Source organism: Neomonachus schauinslandi, chromosome 9 (assembly GCF_002201575.2).
Source record: "Neomonachus schauinslandi chromosome 9, ASM220157v2, whole genome shotgun sequence".
In the NCBI taxonomy this organism is placed as follows: Eukaryota; Metazoa; Chordata; class Mammalia; order Carnivora; family Phocidae; genus Neomonachus; species Neomonachus schauinslandi.
The window spans coordinates 134,770,754-134,792,770 of record NC_058411.1 but is presented as its reverse complement, the minus strand read 5'-3'; the positions used below and the strand labels follow the sequence as shown (position 1 = coordinate 134,792,770).

Here is a 22,017-nt window from a genome sequence, read left to right as displayed (position 1 = left end):
ATGAACAACGCATTGCATTATACGTCTCTGGCTTTCATGTATCAGGAAGCTAAGTATCGATTGCCGAATGGGAAGAGCTCCACACCTCCCTCATTCTTTTGCTTTTAACTTCTGGCAAGGTAGTTAAGTTTGCAGAAGCCTACTTCAGCACTATATTTCCTAAATTAAGCTAAACCTCACAATATAGACTGTTAGTTGTTGTTGTCTAGAATCTGGGAACTTAACAGCACAATAGAAATACAACTTCTGAGGGGCGCCTGGGTGGCTCAGATGGTTAAGCGTCTGCCTTCGGCTCAGGTCATGATCCTGGAGTCCTGGGATCGAGTCCCGCATCAGGCTCCCTGCTCCGCGGGGAGTCTGCTTCTCCTTCTGACCCTCCTCCCTCTCCTGCTCTCTGTCTCTCATTCTCTCTCTCTCAAATAAATAAATAAAAATCTTTAAAAAAAAAAAAAAGAAAAAAAGAAATACAACTTCTGAGTTCCTGATGATGTGCTGGAGACAGAGAAATAAGGAGGTAAAGTTCTCTCAAATTAATACACTGGAGAGAATAAAGGCAGGGGTGAAGCAAACACATCTTCTAGAGCAAATCAACTCAAAGACTGTGATGGGTATAAAGGGAGAAATAAGTTTGACAATCTAAGGTATTCTATAGTAGGGAGAGGTGTCCTGAGCTGTAGTTGAATAGAGATACACACATGTATCCTGTTGTTAAATCACATTATTAGAAATATGTTATCATAATGTGGTGAATAGTTGTAAAACAAACTACGTTACAATGTAGCAATCTTATCCATTCATCTCTGTTGTATTCATGACTGCAATATGAGAAATGAATTACATTACACATTCATGGCTTTCATGTTACCCCTCTGTTGCTCTTTAATCACATAACAATTGTCTTGTTAATGAATCTAACAGCTATTAACATTAACTTTGGCTTTCCTGAGGCCAAGGCTGTGTTTTTGGATGTGGGGCTTCTCTCTTCCTTCTCTATTTGGCAGATGCTTAGTCCCCACAAACCTGCTTCTTACTACCCTCTCCCAGAGGAACAGCCTCCAGGGAGAGTTCTACTCCCCTGGGAGAGAATACTGAATGTTGTGCTTGTCCAATCTCTTACTAAGCTCCAGATCCAAGCGGGCAGCAAGCTGGGTCTTTCATGTTTATTTAGGGTTACTATTTTCACAGGACACACCAAGGTTCAAAATTTAGGCTTTTGCTGTTTTTCCTTGTAGTTCTTGGCTTCCCCCACTTTGAGATGGTTTTTAGTCTAAATCTCTTTGGAATGTGAAAAGATCCTGGGAGTTTCTAGATATGGAGGCCAGAGAGAAATTGCCATATAGGTGAATGGAAAACCAACAAAATCATAATATTTTGCTATTGTTCTAAAGAATATGATGAAAATACCACCCAGATCCATATCCTAATACATCAAGGACTGAAGACTGCCAACTCTTTTATTACAAACTGTAAGTCAGCCCAGTTCCGTGTTTTGTAGACAGTACTTATCTCTATGGTGATTTTTGCCTTTGTGTCTGATAGATAGGAAACATCAGGAATTGGGTTGCTCTATCAGTGTTCCTGTCCTGTCTCAAAAGCCAAAAGGCAAGAGAGTATATATTCTCTTTCTTTTTGGTACTAATAACAATCCTAAACTCTAGAATGTCTGATAATACTTTTCTTAGGGTCCTCTTGTAATATCAGAGAGAGATACACCTTGCTTTATCCAATAAAACAAGTGCTAGCCTATCAGTTTTTATAAGAAATTAGCAATGAGCTAATAATTAATTACATATGTCCTGTGTGTCCTTAACAGTTCCTGTCCTTTTTCTTTCTTATGAATGCATATTTTTTATTTTCCATCAAAAGAAAATGCACAAATGAGCAATTCATGGGTTGGGAATCCATTTCTTTTATCAAAAGATATGGATAATTTAGATTTCATTTACAACTTTACAGAATAAACTGATGAAACTGGCTACCGATCAAGGGTTGAAGATGAACTCTAGAAATGCTCCCTCTTTTATTTTTTTCCAAAAAATCATCTTGCTGTGGAGGAATAGTTACTTAAGTGGACCTGTCACCTATCCACTCCCATCTACTTTTGAAAACTGGAGCACAGGATGAGTAGAATAGGCCAGAACATCTCAGATTTTTTGTTCACTGGGATACACGGAAAGAGGTAAAGAACGGAGGCTTGTGAACTAAGCACTTGTTGCGTCTGTATAAGTTCTAACATCCAACAACAAGGTCTAAGGGTTTTAATGTGTTGATTTTCTCTGAAAATCAAAAGATTTCTTGGGTTCTACTGTGGGTGCCATTTAACATGCTTGTGCTTCTAAAGGGCAGGGCATTCGCCACTGGGACACAGACGGATGGCTGAGGTTTGTCAGATCAACACAGAAGAGCAGGGAATTGAGAAAGAATGAAAAGAGCAGAGAAAAGGAAGCTAGCAACACTCTAACTTACTTGTAATAACAGATTTCATAGCCCATCCGTATCCAGGTGGGTCTGCCAAGAAGAGCCTCCTTCACAGAATACACAGTTGGCTGCATCCCTGCACAGAACAAAGGCAGGATTAATCACTGGGGAGGGGCACCCTGGGTGGCTCAGTCAGTTTGGCAAAGGGACCCTTAATTTCGGCTCAGGTCATGATCTCAGGGCCATGAGATCGTGCGTCAGACTTCAAGCCAGCACCGAGCCTGCTTAAGACTGTCTCTTTCCCTCTCCCTCTCCCTCTGCCCCTACACCCCATATCTTAAAAAAAAAGTATTAATCTCTGGGGAAAGAGAAAAGGGAAAGAGAGCTGTGATGGGCTGAATCATGGCCCTCCGAGAAATCCAGGTCCTAACCCCTGGAAGCTGTGAATGGTGCCTTATATGGCAAAAGGGATTTCATAGATGTAATTAAATTAAGGATTTTGAGATGGAGAGATTATCCTGGTGGGCTCTAAATGCAATCACTTATGTCCTTTTAGGAGGGAGGCAGAGGGAGGTTTGACTGCACAGGAGAAGCTATGTGACTGAAGCAGAGGGAGACTGGGAGATGCTACACGGCCGGCTTTGAAGAGGGAGGAAGGGGCCATGAGCCAAGGGATGCAAGGAACACAACTCTATAAACAGCGGGGAAAAAATACCAAACGAACAGAAAATCCCTTAGATGCTCCAGTGGGCATGGCCCTTCTAGCACCTTCACTGTAGCCCAGTGAAACTGATTTTGGACTTGTAGCCACTAGAATTGTAAAAGAGTAAATCTGTCTTGTTTTAAGCCACTGAGTTTGTGACAATTTGTTACAGCAGACACATGGAGCAAATACAAGACTCAGGGTTCATATTTTCTCTTTCTACACCAGCAAGAATCTATTTAGTCGGTACAAAATAGAGGCAGTACCCTGTGCTTAGACCTAGAGATATGGGAATATTTATTCCTCACTCAAAGCCACTCAATGAATTAGTATATGATCCAGCAATAGCATGCAGAATTTTCCATTTCTGGAAACATTCAAAGTCAATGTGGGCTGCCAATCACTTTGTCCCTTGAATTTCTCCTCCAAAATGGCCACAGGTATTCAGGAGAATTTGAACTTTCCCCATATTTTCTGAGAGTGCAAATCAATGTCATCCAATTGGATTGTGCTGTTTTCCTTTCTGGGACAAATAGGTCAATATATTTGCTGCTGTGGGATTTAGGAGATGAAGAGAAGGAATAAATGAGAGGTTCTCATGGACCTCCAAAAGTTCAAGGTGGGGCAAGGCAGTCAGGAAGTATTGGAATGGCAGGCATGGTATTAACATTCCACCACAGAGTGAGGACTTCCAGCTTGCCTTCCATGATGGTAGTCTGCCACAGGTTGACCACCATCTTGCCACACATGGCAACCAAAACATTCAGCCCAACTTCAAACCCTTTGGGAACCCAAACAGGCTTCCAGTAATAAGCCAATCAATCACAGAGGGGCACCATTCCTAGTGTTAGCCAGAAGATCTAGCTTCTAGAACTTGTAGAAGGTCTAGAAGATCTTGGGTGTTGGCCCAAGAGCTCATACCGTAATTAAACTGGCTGTTGGGCTTCTCACAGTTGATGATGTTGAAGCGGTAAGGGACGGCAGCTCTCATGCCGCTCACCTTGAAGTAGAACCACTGCTGGTGCTGGCTGCTATTCACGTCAGTGTTGACCAGCAAGTCGTATTCCCGCCTGCAAAGTCAGACGCAAGATTGGAGGGCTACAAGTCTTTAAGGGAACGTCCAACACTGAGAAGCTACACATCTCAGGCTCCAGAGGACCGATCTAAGACCTGGGATCTCAGTGGGCTGGTAAGTTACAGTGACTGTGCTCATCTCACAAAATTGGACACACGGGACATAGAAATGTGGGGAGAGGGGAGCAGGTTCTTGGTATTAGGAGAATCAATTATACAACCACAGCCTATCTTTTTATTAAACTGTGATTTAATAAATTAATAATTAAACTCTCTGGCAGGAAAAATACAAGTGTGCTATATCCCACAGAAAATTCAATCACATCTGGTTGATGCTGCACATTACTTTTGAGGCTCAGTCTCCTTGTATGGAAAATGGAAATAATGCCTAAATTTGGAGGGCTGTCTGTAAAGATAAAGCGGTATCATACAGGTAAGCCCCCAGCAAAGCAACAAACATGAATTAGGCTAGCAATGCAGGAGTTGTGTGTTCATTTTGTCCCTAACTTACATGCAGTAAAGTGTACAAATTTTAAGTGTACAACTCAGTGAATTTAAATAAATTCATCTGGACACTCCTGTTCGGCAATTAGCCAGATAGGACATTTCCAGTGCCCCAGGAGACTCTTGCGTGTCCCCTCTCTATTACTATCTGCAAAGCTAACCAATTTTTTGAGCTGTAGCAACAAAATTAACAATGCAGTTTTGACTTCAACATTATTATCGGTATATTTTCAAAAATATGATTGCTCCATCCCCTCGGCATATTCTTTGAGTTGCTCCTCTAGAAAGGGTGATGTATTTGCCCTGATCTGTTCACACCCTGCTCTTCTGGACCCCTGCAAAGTGGTACAGTCAGATTTCTGGAAGGGGGGGGGCTTTGCAGAAAGCATATCAGAGCAGAGTAGAGCTACCTGACGGAGACCCACTGCTCACACAGTCACTCTAAGCATCTCCCTTGAACCACTGAGCCTGAGATACAGCGAATGAAGCATAGTCCACCAAGTGACGCTCATAAGGACAAATCCAGAAAGACTACAGCCCTCAAATGATCTCCTACACCCACCATCCTCTCCAAAAATGGATCATCAAAACTCCTTGCCTATATATAGGTTTGCTTTCTGTCCTCTGACTCCGTTACCCTGACCATAATTGGTTTAGGATTCTACACACTGACCAAAGGCAAATATCTGGAAAGAGAGAGAGAGAGACCAGAACAAGGCCAGCAGGGCAGACACACCATGGACTGACCACTGTCCCCCCCAGGAGACTCCTGCTTAGGTTTTCTCTCCTGGATCCCTTAAACATGATATATAAACAGAGTAATAAAAGCAGGCACCACCACAAGACGTAGAAGCTGAGCTGGCAACAGAAAGAGAAGAAGCCTAGAAGGAATATTAACAGAACTGCCTTTCTCTTCTTCAGCCCATGTAGCTCAATTTGGATTTGATTTTTATGTCGGGCTTCCTTGAAATAGTTCATGTACAAAACAAACAAACAGAAAAGGATCACTGCTCACCTACCCGCCCACAAAAAAGAAAAATTTCAAAAATGACTCCTCAGATAGATACAAAACAGGCTGACCTAGCTGAAGTTCTGTGCCCTGGCAAGGGTGAATATGCATCCCTGAAGACAGGCTCATGCTGAGTGTGCTGGGCACTATTCTAAGAGCGTGATGTGTTTTTAGCTAACTCGCGTTAAAAAAATGCCTATGATGTGGGTGCCGTCACTGTCCCCATTTTCTGGGAGAGGAAAAAAAGGCATGGAGTAGAGTCAGGTAATTGCTCGAAATCTCCTGGTGGGGAAGGGGTGAGGTGGCTCCAGCATTCTGATTCCAGAGTCTGTGACCCCCACACCATTAACTGTTCTGGACTGCTGTCTTCGGGAGTTCACCCATAGAAGATGGGTGACAAATCCTGATTTTTGGCATATGACAAATAGAGTCCACACTGGTACTGAGGGAAGAATGATACCATAGCCGTCCCTTCTGCGCCGAAAATTTTTGTTTTGTGTCCTCTCCCCCTTTTTAGTTTGTACAGACCTAGACTTTCCTTGCCTGTGAAATACTTGTCTAGTAATAAGAGCTCATTGAGAGATTCTGCCAGAGAGGCATGGCACTACGCATGCCCTTGAATCAAGAGTAACGCACCTCTCCACGGGGAGCCCAATGTTCCTGCCACCTACATTCACAGCGATGGGAGCAACAGACGTGAAGAGGTACAGGACCAGGGGACCCCATGTACCCTGCTGTGTCAACGGAACCAGCCCTGGCATCAACAGGAGTACAAACATCCCAGTCCAAGGACTCCCGCATCCAAGGATGGAGCCATTATTTGGAATACAAGTGTATTCATAACTTTCACCTCTAGTTGCCACCTTGCTGTGACATCAGCTAATGAGCCCCCTAGTGGTGTGCCCGTAAATGTTTAGCAACGGACTGAGACGAAAACCTTCATGTGTCTTGTTTGCCCGTTCTCAGGGTATAAACGCTCCCGCCGTGGCTGATTTCAAATGACTGATGTGAGACCACGGTACGGAGAATAGGGAGGAGAGAGGCACAACCTGCTACCTTCGTGGGTTTCCTTACTTACTCACGCACTTGGATGGCTTGGCGAAGATTTCCTGACTCAAACTTGGAGGAGAACCGCAAGCAGTCAGACGCGGTGTCTTGCAACGGCCTGTAATGAAATAGGAAACATGTGAACACATGCATTCCTGTTATTCTTGGGCATAGCCTGACATTTCTTAGAGATAAGCTTTTTCTTACAGATTCTTGAATATGAATTCTGATCGTGTTTCAGGGAGAAGGGGTGGATTACTAACATAAAGCATGATTATTCTCATGTCATTAAGAGGATATTCCATACTCCACCCCCATCTTCCATGTTCCACTGATGCTCAAGACCACCTACCAAGGCTCATCTAAACTGAAGACGACTTTATTTATAACATCACTTGGCTGGATGAGCCTCCGGACATCCTCAAATATCTTGATCCTAGAAAGGAAAATTGGAAACATTTTAAGGGTTGGCTCTCACTCCTGACCCCATCCATCCTATGGTCATCTGGGAAGGGCCTTGAGAGTCATCAGAGAATTATGAAAGAAAAAATTAATAATGCCCCCCAACCTGGGGCTACAAGAGTGGAAAAAGTGCTGTCTCTCCTTCCTTTTGTTCTTTATCAAAAAATGAAACTACACTGAGCAATAGGAATGTAGGATGCACTGATGCCAGATTTTAGTTGGAAGATTCTTGACTTGAAGGGGAATTTTTTTCAAGAGCATTTAGACTAATGGACTCCAAAGGTTTTTGGTTGTGAGAGTAAGAGGGTCCTTTGCACAGAGACAATATTTGAGGGAGACTTTAGGATTGCTGACTCTTAGCATCCTCAAGGGCTTCAAGGCTTCAGTAAGCCTCTGAACTCTTGGGTCATTTCTATTCCTTGGGTTCTGTCATCTCCAGAAAACCAAGGTCAATCTTCTGAGAAACACTCATATTCAGGAAGTTTAAGTAAGAGGACAGAAGGAAGCCCAACGGATCTTTCAGATTCCCTCCTTGAATTTCTGATCCATGTTTTTTGGTGGAGTGGGAGAAAGAAAGGGGAGGTAGACAAGAGGTCTAGACTCAAGGGGGGCATGTTCTGTCAAAAGGGGAGGTGCTGGGCCAGCCCCTGTGCCGTATCTCTCAGGAACTTGAGTATAGCAGATAACCTGCAAAGGATAGGGTCAGAGATGTCAGCAGGAGCCCAAGTCTGAGCAGCTCATGGGATCCACCATTACTTTGCTGATGAAATGGAAAATAAGTTCATGAAACTTTCTGGTATGCACACTTTGCTCCATTGACTTAGCATATGCATACTCAATGTTTGTTTGTTTTCCAAGGAAAATCATTTTTCCTTGGCTTTAGCCATTTACATTTTAATCTCACTATGTTGATCCAAAGGCAAAGTTCCCTTTCCATCATTCTGGGAATAACCCACCACCCAGAGTTTCTATCCTAGAGAATGCATATTTTCCTTACAATCTTCAGTGATAGAGCAGAACTATTCTCCCAGCCAAGCCAGGTTTTATAAGGTTGGGGACTGTGAGATGGGGGTACACCACCTCCTTTCGTCAACAAGAGATCAGATGCCAATTTACAGTGAATTAAAAAAGGAAGAACCCAAATAATCCACACTGTTTTTTTGGTGTTTTTTTTTTTTTTCTGGGAAACTTCCTTTAAGGAATGATCCCAATTATTTGGAGAAACTGGGTTATCTTTCCCTGTTATGATCTGCAATGCATTCTGGGATATGGGGTTGCATTAGAACCATCGAAGGGATTCTTCTTCTGGCAACACATGCCTGTCACTATCCCACACTTGGTTCTGACATGTCCAGGGAGGGAGGCAAGCTTCTGTGTTTGGCAAAAGCTTCCCAAAGGATCTGAACATGCTACTGCTTGATTCTCACTTTTCCTAAGATGGCAGAACTCTCTATACAAACCATTCTGCCTATTAAAATATTAAAGACAAAAAATATAGCTTCCAAATCAGCAGCACCATCACCTTTGGAGTCCACACTTGCGCTCCAGCATTGACTGAGCAGAGGGAGGTGGACGGTGACCCCAGAGGTCAGGAAATGCCATCCTCTTGAAGTTGGCTACAGATCTGGTTCTTCTGGCTTTGGCCATATAAAGAGAGGGGTCATGGAAGGGGATATGCTTGGGATGTGTCTGCAGAAGCTTATCTATTACTTCAGCAGTTTCTGTAGGCCTAGTGGAATTGGAGAAGGAGGCACTCATCACTGGGCAGGAAATCACGTCTATATCCCAAGCATCCTGTTTGAGGGAAGCTTGAATGTCAGGGATTTCTTTTCCAAAAGAATCTATCCCAAGACCATTTGATTGCATGTTTTGGTATGCGGTGTTCCCAGGGCCTTTTTTGGAGGCTGGATGCATGGCGGACCTCCCCATCTTCACCATACTCAGGAGGGAAGTCTGGACCATGTCTTCTCTTTCTTGCCCCCAGGAGCGTTGGTCCTCAGTCAAACAATGCTGCGTTGGGGAGGCTGCAGTCGGAATGTGGTAGTGCTTGGCATGCTGAGTCTCTTCAAAGTTTAAATCATCTGCAGGTTTAGACTCGAGTTCCTTCAGGTTTAAAATGGAAAAGAATATGTCAGTGTTTCCTCCCTGGTAGAAAATACGACTTGACCCCTATCCTCACTCTCTGGGCACAGAGTTAAGCATAAATTCTGTGAATTAGGAAGCTTTTTCCAAGGTCAGACAAGAAAAGGCTAAGCTTCAAGAATCAAATGAATGGTAGAATCATAGAAATTCATGTTTGGAAGGGGCATTGGGTGGGTCTAGTACAATTCTGTATAGCACACAAATGCCCTCTGGAACACCCCAAAAAGTTACAGCCTGGTTGAACAAACTTATTTACAGGGTTTTCATTACACCCCAAGGCAGCACCTTTCATTTGAGGATCATTCTGTTCGTTTAAAAAAAAAAAAAAGTCTTCCTTACACTGAACTGAAATTTCCTTCCCTGAAATTTTTACCTATGGATCCCCTTTGGCCTTCTGGAGTAAAATAGAATATACTGCCTCCCTTCTCCATGGGATTTAGCTGGTACCTTTAGAGGTGGGCAAATTCATGATATATTAAGAGTCGTAAGAAAATAATAGAGATCCAAAGTCAGGTCTAAAAGACAACAGCAATAGTAATGGGAGCAGCAACTAGCCACTACATCGCCAGGTGCAAGGTTCTCAATTTGTTTCTACTAACAAAAAACCCTGAAATCAGACTGACCACCTTCAGAAAGCCATCTAGTACAACTTGCCCACTCAATAAATCATCAAGAATTTTCAGTGCATTTTCAGGACATGAGGGCAAGTCACTTTGTCCCCCAGACAATAGGCAGCAATGTGTACAGTCCTATTTCCATCTCCGGGCCAGGTGTCCCTACTGGAGGCTCCTTGCATGCATCCAGACCAGCCACCTTTTTCACATTTTGCTTAGCCTTCTGCTTCTCTCTCAGAAAGACCCCAGAAGCAGATTGCTAATGATGAGCAGTGGTCTCCATCTGGAGAGCTCCTGCTTGGCCTCTCAGGCTCTGCAAAGAACCTATCATGCATCACCATGGAGCAGAACCAGGGCATATGCCCTACCTCAAAGCTGCAGGAGAGCTCAAGACACATCGCCTCATACTGCATCAGTTCCTCTTCGGGTCGGTCAAGACCAGGTTTGGAACTTAGCTTGTTCACATCCGTTTCCAAGTCATCATCCTACAATGGAATATCCAAATGTATATATATATATTCACAGTCAAGACAGTCACCCTGAAAACCAACGAGACAAGCTACTACACGTGTGATTTTTCAGAATCTTGGGACATGGTTTCCTTGCCTCCAAATTATAGTGCTAACCTACGCAAAGGAGAATTTAAGATGTCGGGTTGTATTTTTTTTTTTAAGATTTTATTTATTTATTTGACAGAGACAGAGAGACAGAGAGAGAGCATAAGTAGGCAGAGCAGCAGGCAGAGAAAGAGGGAGAAGCAGGCTCCCCGCTGAGCAGGGAGCCCAATGCGGGGCTCAATCCCAGGACCCTGGGATCAAGTCCCACATTGGACTCCCTGCTTAGCAGGGAGTCTGCTTCTTCCTCTACCCCTCCCCCCCCGACTTGTGATCTCTCTCTCTCTCTCACACACACAAATAAAATACTTAGATTGCGTGAGCTGAGACCATCTCGTGGAGGAGGTGACATTTTAACTAGAACAGAGGGGAAGAAATCACCAGCAGAACAGCTGATGATGGTTTCCAGAAAGAAGATAGTTGCAGCACAGAGAACAGGAGGAAGATGGCAGGAGTAAGCATTCGAGAAGGAGGCACTAGGCGGGGCCCTCCAGACCCGGGGAGGGGTTTGTCACCTCCCGTTGCACTTTACCCCATTAAAGATTTATGTTTACCCCGTCACTGCCAGTCTTTTCTTCATTGGGCTGAATAATCCCAGACCCTTAATATTTATTTCTAGATCATCATTTCACAATAGTTAAATGGTGAGGGTGACTTTCCTCCCAACACCTCTGTATTTTCCAAAGGTTATAAAGTCTTACACAGAAAGGACACCAAGAATCAAGCAGTCCAGTCTTTTCATCTTTCCATGTCTCTCCTGGGCCCAGTTTCCCTAATGAAGTAGGGGAGAAAAACCTACCCTGTGTATTAGTTAAGGAAAAACCTGGCAGTCCTGAAGGCCTGGACTGTTCTTCTTTAAGTCAAATGAATAGGGACAATAAATGTTTATATGACTGATTGGGGCAGGGGGAGGGAAGAAAATGCAACATTCTATCCCTCTTCTGGAATTTTCCTCCAAACTTTAAATTAAAAGAAAAACTGATCTCATGAGGTTGATTTCATGGTATTTTCTGATACAGTGCGCACCAGGCCCAAACTCCTTAGCCTGGTTCTGGAGATCCCATCATTCTTGTTCTTTCCACGTTTATCTATCAGTTCCTACTTGCCTCCACCCTCCTTGCTGCAGCTTCAGCTATGCCCCAGAGTGCTACCAATGGAAACCCATCTGGCAGGTGACTGGGAAGAGTCTCCCGACCAGCAAGTAAGGCTGTGAAGAGTGTCATGCAGCCCATGAGCTGCAGCCGAATGCATTCTAAATGTGGTTGGTGACCTACTGAGCTTTATGGCAGGAGTTAGCTAACTATAACCTACTGTCAGTTTTTGTAAAAAATGTTTTATTGGAACACAGCCACACCCATTCATTTATGCATTATGTGTGGGTAGTTTCTCGGTATAGCAGTGAAGTGAAGTAGTTGTAACAGAGACCATCTTTGGTCCCCAAAGTTTTCTATCTCAGTCTCTGAATCTCCAGGCACTCAGGTTGGTTCTCCCCTCCTTCTCTGTTTCTTATAAATACCATTTATACTTATTCAGGGATGGCCCTGTGTCTGTGTCCTCACAGCAACCCAGGTACGATTCATCATTTAGGATTCTGGGACCCATCTAATCCAGATCATGCTTTCTGGCCCTTCTTCCTCACATTGGACCTTTCAGATATTATTGACTTTCCCCACCCTTACACTTGAGCTCACCACCCTTTCGAAGATGATGATTTGAACTCTGGTAGGGACAACCTCCAAGTTCACTAGAACTCTTTGAAGATAAAAATCTATGCCTTGTTTGCTTTTGTATCATATTACCATCCCCAGGAAATTAGCCTGCTGCCTCCCACATGGATCACGGCCAAGAAAGTACCTGCAAGAAACAAAAAACTGAAAAGGAAGGAAAAGAGGGAGCAAAGGAGAAGAGAGCTTGAAGTCACTCTGATTACCCTCCCCCTCTTCAGAGTTTGTCCAAATCAAACACCTGTGTTCACAAAGAATAAAAAAATATATTTAAAAAAAAAAACACAGCCAACATCTGGTCTATACTTCTTGCAAGTTTCTCTTTTCTTATGTTGACACTGAGTTTTCAAAGAAAGTCACCCAAGTTTCCATTCTTAAGACTCTTTACAGACAAAAGTTCCTTTTAATCATTCTTTCTAAACAGTTGAGCCCAATTATTAACTAAGACTTTTCAAATGAAAAGGCCATCAGTTAACAGCCTGGGTCGGATCTATGACCAGAAACAAATATTCCTGGCTTCTTGCCCACATTTCTTGCAGCAAATGCTTCTGGGTTCACGAAGGAAAATCAGTTTGCTGGAACGCCAGTTCCCTTGCTCTTTTGCAACACCCCAGAATCAAGCCTTGAGTCCGATGTGCCCTGTTTCTCTATGATTCACATTTACACACTGACTTCTCATCTTCTCCTTTTGGCTCGAAGGCTTTGATGAATAGTTTCCAAGCCCTCACCAATTTGTTCTGTGCTTCTTTCCCAGCTGGATTTGTTGCTTTGTTTGGGTTTCACTCCACCCCAACCCGCCAACATCTGCAGCGCGGTGGGGGAAAAGGAGAACGTCTGAACGCTCTCCATCCTGTGCGGCGTGAGTCGGGCACCGGCATGCAGCTTGTCCCTGCACATCAGATACAAGAGGCGACTGACACTCTGCATCAGACACCCAGTTACCAAAGAACAAGGAAGAGGGTAGGGGAAAGTGGCATTGATGAACGATCGCCACAGCACAGTATTATTCAGATAATTCAGCGAGTACTCAATAGGCCTGTGCTGTCAAGCCACGGCAAAGATCCAGTTTACTACTGATGACTTCAGAAATGATTCCATTTATCAACAAAACTCTGAGAACACTGGCGGGTTGATAGCAGTCTTAACCTAGAGTCTTAACCTAGAAGCTGAGCTGTAGCCTCTATGAGTCTGTGGCTACCATCTTATGATAGAGAACTCAGAACTCCAGAGAACTCTCTAGATGGGTAGGTAGGTAGGAGGGAAGGGAAGAAAAAAAGAAGGGAGGGAAGGAAAAGATGAGGTGGGTAGATGGGTCGATGGATGGATGGATGATGATAGGCAAATAAATATACAGATGATAGATTTTTTCAAATTCAGGTTTCAGAGAAGTGTCTTTTCATACAAATGGCTAACAGACACATGAAAAAATGTTCATCATCAATAGCCATCAGGGAAATTCAAATCAAAACCACATTGAGATACCACCTTACACCAGTTACAATGGCAAAAATGGACAGGGAAAGAAACAACAAATGTTGGAGAGGTTGTGGAGAAAGGGGAACCCTCTTCCACTGTTGGTGGGAATGCAAGTTGGTACAGCCTCTTTGGAAAACAGTGTGGTGGTGCCTCAAAAATTTAAAAATAGAGCTACCCTATGACCCAGCAATTGCACTACTGGGTATTTACCCCAAAGACACAGATGTAGTGAAAAGAAGGGCCACATGCACCCCAATGTTCATGGCAGCAATGTCTGCAATAGCCAAACTATGGAAAGAGCTGAGATGCCCTTCAACAGATGAAAGGATAAAGAAAATGTGGTCCAGGGCGCCTGGGTGGCTCAGTCATTAAGTGTCTGCCTTCGGCTCAGGTCATGATCCCAGGGTCTTGGAATCGAGTCCCGCATCGGGCTCCCTGCTCCGTGGGAAGCCTGCTACTCCCTCTCCCACTCCCCCTACTTGTGTTCCCTCTCTCACTGTGTCTCTCTCTGTCAAATAAATAAATAAAATCTTTAAAAAAAAAAAAAAAGAAAAGATGTGGTCTATATATACAATGGAATATTACTCAGCCATCAGAAAGGACAAATACCCAACTTTTACATCAACATGGATGAGACAGGAGAAGATTATGCTAAGTGAAATAAGTCAAGCAGAGAAAGTCAATTATCATATGGTTTCACTTATTTGTGCAACATAAGGAATAGCATGGAGGACATTAGGAGAAGGAAAGGAAAAATGAAGGGGGGGGGAATTGGAGGGAGAGATGAACCATGAGAGACTACGGACTCTGAAAAACAAACAGGGTTTTAGAGGGGAGGGGGAGGGGGTGGGACTGTCACTCAGATTTACACACTGACTTCTCATCTTCTCCTTTTGGTTCAAAGGCTTTGATGAATAGTTTCCAAGCCCTCACCAATTTGTTCTGTGCTTCTGTTCACGCCTCTTGTATCTGATGTGCAGGGACAAGCTGCATTCGTTAGCCCAGTGACGGATATTAAGGAGGGCACGTACTGCATGGAGCACTGGGCGTTATATGAAAACAATGGATTGTGGATCACCAAATCAAAAACTAATGATGTATTGTATGGTGACTAACATAACATAATAAAATTTTAAAATATATATATATATCAAAAAATAAATAAATAAAAATAAAATAAATAAATAAATTCAGGTTTCATCTCCAGGAATGTTATGAAAAGTAGTATTTACGGGGGTGGACCAAGATGGCGGAGGAGTAGGAGACCTGGATTTCGTCTGGTCTCAGGAATTCAGCTGGATAGGGATCAAACCATTCTGAACACCTACAAACTCAACAGGAGATTGAAGAAAAGAAGAGCAACAACTCTCTCATCAGAAAAGCGACCACCTTCTGGAAGGTAGGACGTGCGGAGAAGTGAATCCGAGGCGATATTCGGGAGGATAGACGGCGGGGGAGGGGCCTCCGTCGGCCGCTTCTGGCAAGTGATAGAACCACGGAGCACAAAATCGGAACTTTTAAAAGTCTGCTCCGCTGAGGGACGTCACTCTGGTGGCTAAGCGGGGGGTGGAACCCTCCGGGACAGTGTGGTCTCAGGACCCACGGGTCACAGAAAGACCGGGGGTGCCTGAGTGCGGCAGAGCTCCCAGGTAACGAAGCAGGGAATCCGGCTGCAGAGGCGGAGCCCACGTGTGGGCTCTCAGCTTGGGGTTGCATAAACCATGATCCGCGGCACAGTCGGGCCACTGCTCCTCCAGCAGGGACCCAATGAGCAGCAGATCCGGGGAGACTCCCCTACCTCCCCCGGGAGGTGCGGCACGGGAATGCACCACAGGGATCTGCTGGGTTTGGAAACTCCACCCGGGGTTGGGTGCCAGAGATAGAAACGCGCGGTCACAGGCCGGGTGAGCACGGAGTGCGGCCGGAGACCGGGGAGACGGGAGTGACTGACGGCTTTTCTCTGGGGGCTCACTGAGAAGCGGGGCCCCGAGTTCTCGGCTCCTCCGGGGCGGAGATTGGGAGGCCGCCATTTTCACTCTCCGCCTCCAAAGCTGTACGGAAAGCTCGCAGGGAACAAAAGCTCTGGAGAGCACCCCGAGCAGATTACTTAGCCCGGACCGGGCAAGGGCGGGGCAATTCCACCTCCAGCAAAGACATTTGGAAACCATGGCAACAGGCCCCTCCCCAGAAGATCAGCGAGAACAGCCAGCCAAGACCAAGTTTACCGATCAATGAGGACGGCAGAACTCCAGCGCTAGGGGAATACTGCACATAGAATTCATGGCTTTTTTACCATGATTCTGTAGTCTTTCAAAGTTAATTTTTTTTTAACTGTCTTTTTTTTTTTCAATTTTTCTTTTTCCGTTTTTCAACCAACATCTTATCAATCCCTTTTTTAAAAAAAATTTTTATTTTTCATTTTTAGAATCATATTCTATCGCTTCATAGTAGTTACCAGTATTTTTGGCATATATATATAAGTTGTTCTCTCTTTAAAATTTTGAGATAGTTTCTTCTAACAGATCAAAATATACCCTAAATCTCTAGTATATGGTTTTTTCAACTCCCCTGCCTGATCACATTCTCTCCCTTTTTTTTCATTTTTCTTTTTTTAAATCCTTTCTTTCTTTTTTCAAACAACTTCTTATCAATTCCTTTTATAAAATTTTTTATACTTTCCATCTTTACAGTCATATTCCATCCCTTCATCATATCAACCCTTATTTTTGTACATATATAAGTTTTTCTTTCTTTAAAATTTTGGGAGGCACTTTCTTCTAACAGACCAAAATACACCCAAAATCTAGTGTGTGGCACTGATCTATATACCAGCCTGATCATATTTGATCACATTCTGTTTTTCTTTTTTGTTTTCTTCTGTTTTTTTTTTCTATTTTTATCTTTTGCTTTTTCTTTTTTTTTTTTTTTGCTTTTTCTTTTTTCTTTCTTTCCCTTTCTTTTTCCCCCGGCTTCAGATCTTTTCTGATTTCTTTAGAGTATATTTTCTGGGGACGTTGTTACCCTGTTAGCATTTTGTTCTCTCATTCATCTATTCTCCTCTGGACAAAATGACAAGATGGAAAAAATCACATCAACAAAAAGAACAAGAGGTAGTACCGACTGCCAGGGACCTACTCAATATGGACATTAGCACGATGTCTGAACTAGAGTTCAGAATCATCACTTTAAAGATACTAGCTGGGCTTGAAAAGAGCATGGAAGTTATTAGAGAAACCGTTTCTGGAGAAATAAGAGAACTAAAATCTAACCAAGTCGAAATCAAAAAGGCTATTAATGAGGTGCAATCAAAAATGGGGGTGCTAACTGCTAGGATAAATGAGGCAGAAGAGAGATTCAATGATATAGAAGACCAAATGATGGAAAATAAAGAAGCTGAGAAAAAGAGAGATAAACAACTACTGGATCACGAGGGCAGAATTCGAGAGATAAGCGATACCATAAGACGAAACAACATAAGAATAATTGGGATCCCAGAAGAAGAAGAAAGAGAGAGGGGCAGAACGTATACTGGAGCAAATTATAGCAGAGAACTTCCCTAATCTGGGGAAGGAAACAGGCATGAAAATCCAGGAAGCACAGAAACCCCTCTCAAAATCAATAAAAATAGGTCAACACCCCGACATCTAATAGTAAAACTTACGAGTCTCAGAGACAAAGAGAAAATCCTGAAAGCAGCTTGGGAGAAGAGATATGTAACCTACAATGGTAGTAACATTAGATTGGCAACAGACCTATCCACAGAGACCTGGCAGGCCAGAAAGGACTGGCAGGATATATTCAGAGCACTAAATGAGAAAAATATGCAGCCAAGAATACTATATCCAGCTAGGCTGTCACTGAAAATTGAAGGAGAGATAAAAAGCTTCCAGGACAAACAAAAAATAAGGAATTTGCAAACACAAAACCAGCCCTACAGGAAATCTTGAAAGGGGTCCTCTAAGCAAAGAGAGAGCCTAAAAGCAACATAGACCAGAAAGGAACACAGACAATATATGGTAACAGTCACCTTACAGGCAATACAATGGCACTAAATTCCTATCTTTCAATAGTTAGCCTGAATGTAAATGGGCTCAATGCCCCAATCAAAAGACACAGGCTATCAGACTGGATTAAAAAACAGGACCCATCGATATGCTGTCTGCAAGAGACTCATTTTCGACCCAAAGACAGCCCCAGATTGAAAGTGAGCGGGTGGAAAACCATTTACCATGCTAATGGACACCCAAAGAAAGCTGGGGTGGCAATCCTTATATCAGACAAATTAGATTTTAAACCAAAGACTGTAATAAGAGATGAGGAAGGACACTATATCCTACTTAAAGGATCTATCCAACAAGAAGATCTAACAATTGTAAATATCTATGCCCCTAACATGGGAGCAGCCAATTATATAAGCCAATTAATAACAAAAGCAAAGAAACACATCGACAACAATACAATAATAGTGGGGGACTTTAACACCCCCGTCACTGAAATGGACAGATCGTCTAAGCAAAAGATCAACAAGGAAATAAAGACTTTAAATGACACACTGGACCAAATGGACTTTGCAGACATATTCAGAACATTCCACCCCAAAGCAACGGAATATACATTCTTCTCTAGTGCCCATGGAACATTCTCCAGAATAGATCACATCCTAGGTCATAAAGCAGGTCTCAACCGGTACCAAAAGACTGGAATCATTCCAGTCTTTTGGAATGATGTTGCGGATACTAGCCAATAGGAGCCAACAGTACATTAAAAGGATTATTCACCACGACCAAGTGGGATTTATCCCTGGGCTGCAAGGTTGGTTCAACATCCGCAAATCCGGAAATTCCCTGCCTATTTTCAGACCACAATGCTTTGAAACTAGAGCTCAATCATAAGACAAAAGTCAGAAAGAACTCAAATACATGGAGGCTAAAGAGCATCCTACTGAAGAACGAATGGGTCAACCAGGAAATTAAAGAAGAATGAAAAAAATACATGGAAACCAATGAAAATGAAAACACAACTATTCAAAATCTTTGGGATGCAGCAAAGGCACTCCTAAGAGGAAAGTATATAGCAATACAAGCCTTTCTCAGGAAGCAAGAAAGGTCTCAAGTACACAACCTAACCCTACACCTAAAGGAGCTGGAGAAAGAACAGCAAATAAAGCCTAAACCCAGCAGGAGAAGACAAATCATAAAGATCAGAGCAGAAATCAATGAAATAGAAACTAAAAGAACAGTAGAACAGATCAACAAAACTAGGAGCTGGTTCTTTGAAAGAATTAACAAGATTGATAAACCCCTGGCCAGACTTATCAAAAAGAAAAGAGAAATGACCCAAATCAACAAATCATGAATGAAAGAGGACAGATCACAACCAACACCAAAGAAATACAAACAATTATAAGAACATATTATGAGCAACTCTATGCCAGCAAATTATATAACCTGGAAGAAATGGGTGCATTCCTAGAGATGTATCCACTACCAAAACTGAACCAGGAAGAAACAGAAAACCTGAACAGATGTATAACCACTAAGGAAATTGAAGCAGTCATCAAAAATCTCCCAAAAAACAAAAGCCCAGGGCCAGATGGCTTCCCAGGGGAATTCTACCAAACATTTCAAGAAGAATTAATACCTATTCTTCTGAAACTGTTCCAAAAAATAGAAATGGAAGGAAAACTTCCAAACTCATTTTATGAGGCCAGCATTACCTTGATCCCAAAACCAGACAAAGACCCCATCAAAAAGGAGAATTACAGACCAATATCCCTGATGAACATGGATGCAAAAATTCTCACCAAAATACTAGCCAATAGGAGCCAACAGTACATTAAAAGGATTATTCACCACGACCAAGTGGGATTTATCCCTGGGCTGCAAGGTTGGTTCAACATCCGCAAATCAATCAACGTGATACAATACATTAAGAAAAGAAAGAACAAGAATCATATGATCCTCTCAATAGATGCAGAAAAAGCTTTTGACAAAGTACAGCATCCTTTCTTGATCAAAACTCTTCAGAGTATAGGCATAGAGAATACATACCTCAATATCATAAAAGCCATCTATGAAAAACCTACAGCGAATATCATTCTCAATGGGGAAAAACTGAGAGCTTTCCCCCTAAGGTCAGGAACACGGCAGGGATGTCCACTATCACCACTGCTATTCAACATAGTATTGGAAGTCCTAGCCACAGCAATCAGACAACAAAAAGAAATCAAAGGCATCCAAATTGGCAAAGAAGAAGTCAAACTCTCACTCTTTGCAGATGATATGATACTTTATGTGGAAAACCCCAAAGACTCCACCCCAAAACTGCTAGAACTCATACAGGAATTCAGTCAAGTGGCAGGATATAAAATCAATGCACAGAAGTCAGTGGCATTCCTATACACCAACAACAAGACAGAAGAAAGAGAAATTAAGGAGTCGATCCCATTTACAATTGCACCCAAAACCATCAGATACCTAGGAATAAATCTAACCAAAGAGACAAAGGATCTGTACTCAGAAAACTATAAAATACTCATGAAAGAAATTGAGGAAGACACAAAGAAATGGAAAAACGTTCCATGCTCATGGATTGGAAGAACAAATATTGTGAAGATGTCAATGTTACCTAGAGCAATCTACACATTCAATGCAATCCCCATCAAAATACCATCCACTTTTTTCAAAGAAATGGAACAAATAATCCTAAAATTTTTATGGAACCAGAAAAGACCCCGCATAGCCAGAGGAAGGTTGAAAAAGAAAAGCAAAGCAAATGACATATCAGATAAAGGGCTAGTATCCAAAATCTATAAAGAACTCCTCAAACTTAACACCCAAAGAACAAAGAATCCAATCAAGAAATGGGCAGAAGACATGAACAGACATTTTTCCAAAGAAGACATCCAAATGGCCAACAGACACATGAAAAAGTGCTCAACATCGCTCGGCATCAGGGAAATCCAAATCAAAACCTCAATGAGATACCACCTCACACCAGTCAGAATGGCTAAAATTAACAAGTCAGGAAAGGACAGATGTTGGCGGGGATGCGGAGAAAGGGGAACCCTCCTACACTGTTGGTGGGAATGCAAGCTGGTGCAGCCACTCTGGAAAACACTATGGAGGTTCCTCAAAAAGTTGAAGATAGAGCTACCATATGATCCAGCAATTGCACTACTGGGTATTTACCCCAAAGATACAAAAGTAGGGATCCAAAAGGGTACGTGCACCCCAATATTTATAGCAGCAATGTCCACAATAGCCAAACTGTGGAAAGAGCCAAGATGTCCATCGACAGATGAATGGAAAAAGAAGATTTGGTATATATATACAATGGAATATTATGCAGTCATCAAAAGGAATGGGATCTTGCCATTTGCAATGACGTGGATGGAACTGGAAGGTATTATGTTGAGCGAAATAAGTCAAACAGAGAAAGACATGTATCATATGACCTCACTGATATGAGGAATTCTTAATCTCAGGAAACAAACTGAGGGTTGCTGGAGTGGGGGGTGGGGTAGGAGGGATGGGGTGACTGAGTGATAGACACTGGGGAGGGTATGTGCTCTGGTGAGTGCTACGAATTGTGCAAGACTGTTGAATCTCAGATCTGTACCTCTGAAACAAATAATGCAATATATGTTAAGAAAAAAAAAAAGAAGAAGAAGAAGGTAGCTGGAGGGGAAGAATGAAGGGGGGGAAATCAGAGGGGTAGACGAACCATGAGAGACGATGGACTCTGAAAAACAAACTGAGGGTTCTAGAGGGGAGGGGGGTGGGAGGATGGGTTAGCTTGGTGAGGGGTATTGAGGAGGGCACATTCTGCATGGAGCACTGGGTGTTATGCACAAACGATGAATCATGGAACACTACATCTAAAACTAATGATGTAATGTATGGGGATTAATATAAGAATAAAAAAAAAAAGATACATCTCCAAAAGCTACTGAAACAAAAGCAAAAATGAGCTTTTGGGACTTCATCAAGATAAAAAGCTTCTGCACAGCAAAGGAAACAGTCAACAAAACAAAACAAAGAGGCAACCCACAGAATGGGAGAAGATATTTGCAAATGACACTACCAATAAAGGGCTGGTATCCAAAATCTATAAAGAAATTCTCAAACTCAACACCCAAAAAACAAATAATCAAGTCAAAAAGTGGGCAGAAGAGATGAAGAGATACTTCTCTGAAGAAGACATATACAAATGGCTAACAGACACATGA

General features: G+C 42.7%; 1 protein-coding gene across 1 annotated transcript in view; it reads right to left on the bottom strand.

Moving 5' to 3' along the window:
* Nucleotides 1-22,017, bottom strand: part of AGBL1 (AGBL carboxypeptidase 1) — a 738,230-nt gene that overhangs the window by 604,591 nt on the left and 111,622 nt on the right. Inside the window, exons 9-14 of the mRNA XM_021680442.2 lie at nt 10,342-10,458; nt 8,740-9,320; nt 7,108-7,191; nt 6,787-6,873; nt 4,043-4,191; nt 2,467-2,554 (exon numbers count right to left, since the gene is read on the bottom strand). Of these exons, the coding sequence (XP_021536117.2) occupies nt 2,467-2,554; nt 4,043-4,191; nt 6,787-6,873; nt 7,108-7,191; nt 8,740-9,320; nt 10,342-10,458 (1,106 nt within the window). The remainder of the gene's footprint in view (nt 1-2,466; nt 2,555-4,042; nt 4,192-6,786; nt 6,874-7,107; nt 7,192-8,739; nt 9,321-10,341; nt 10,459-22,017) is intronic.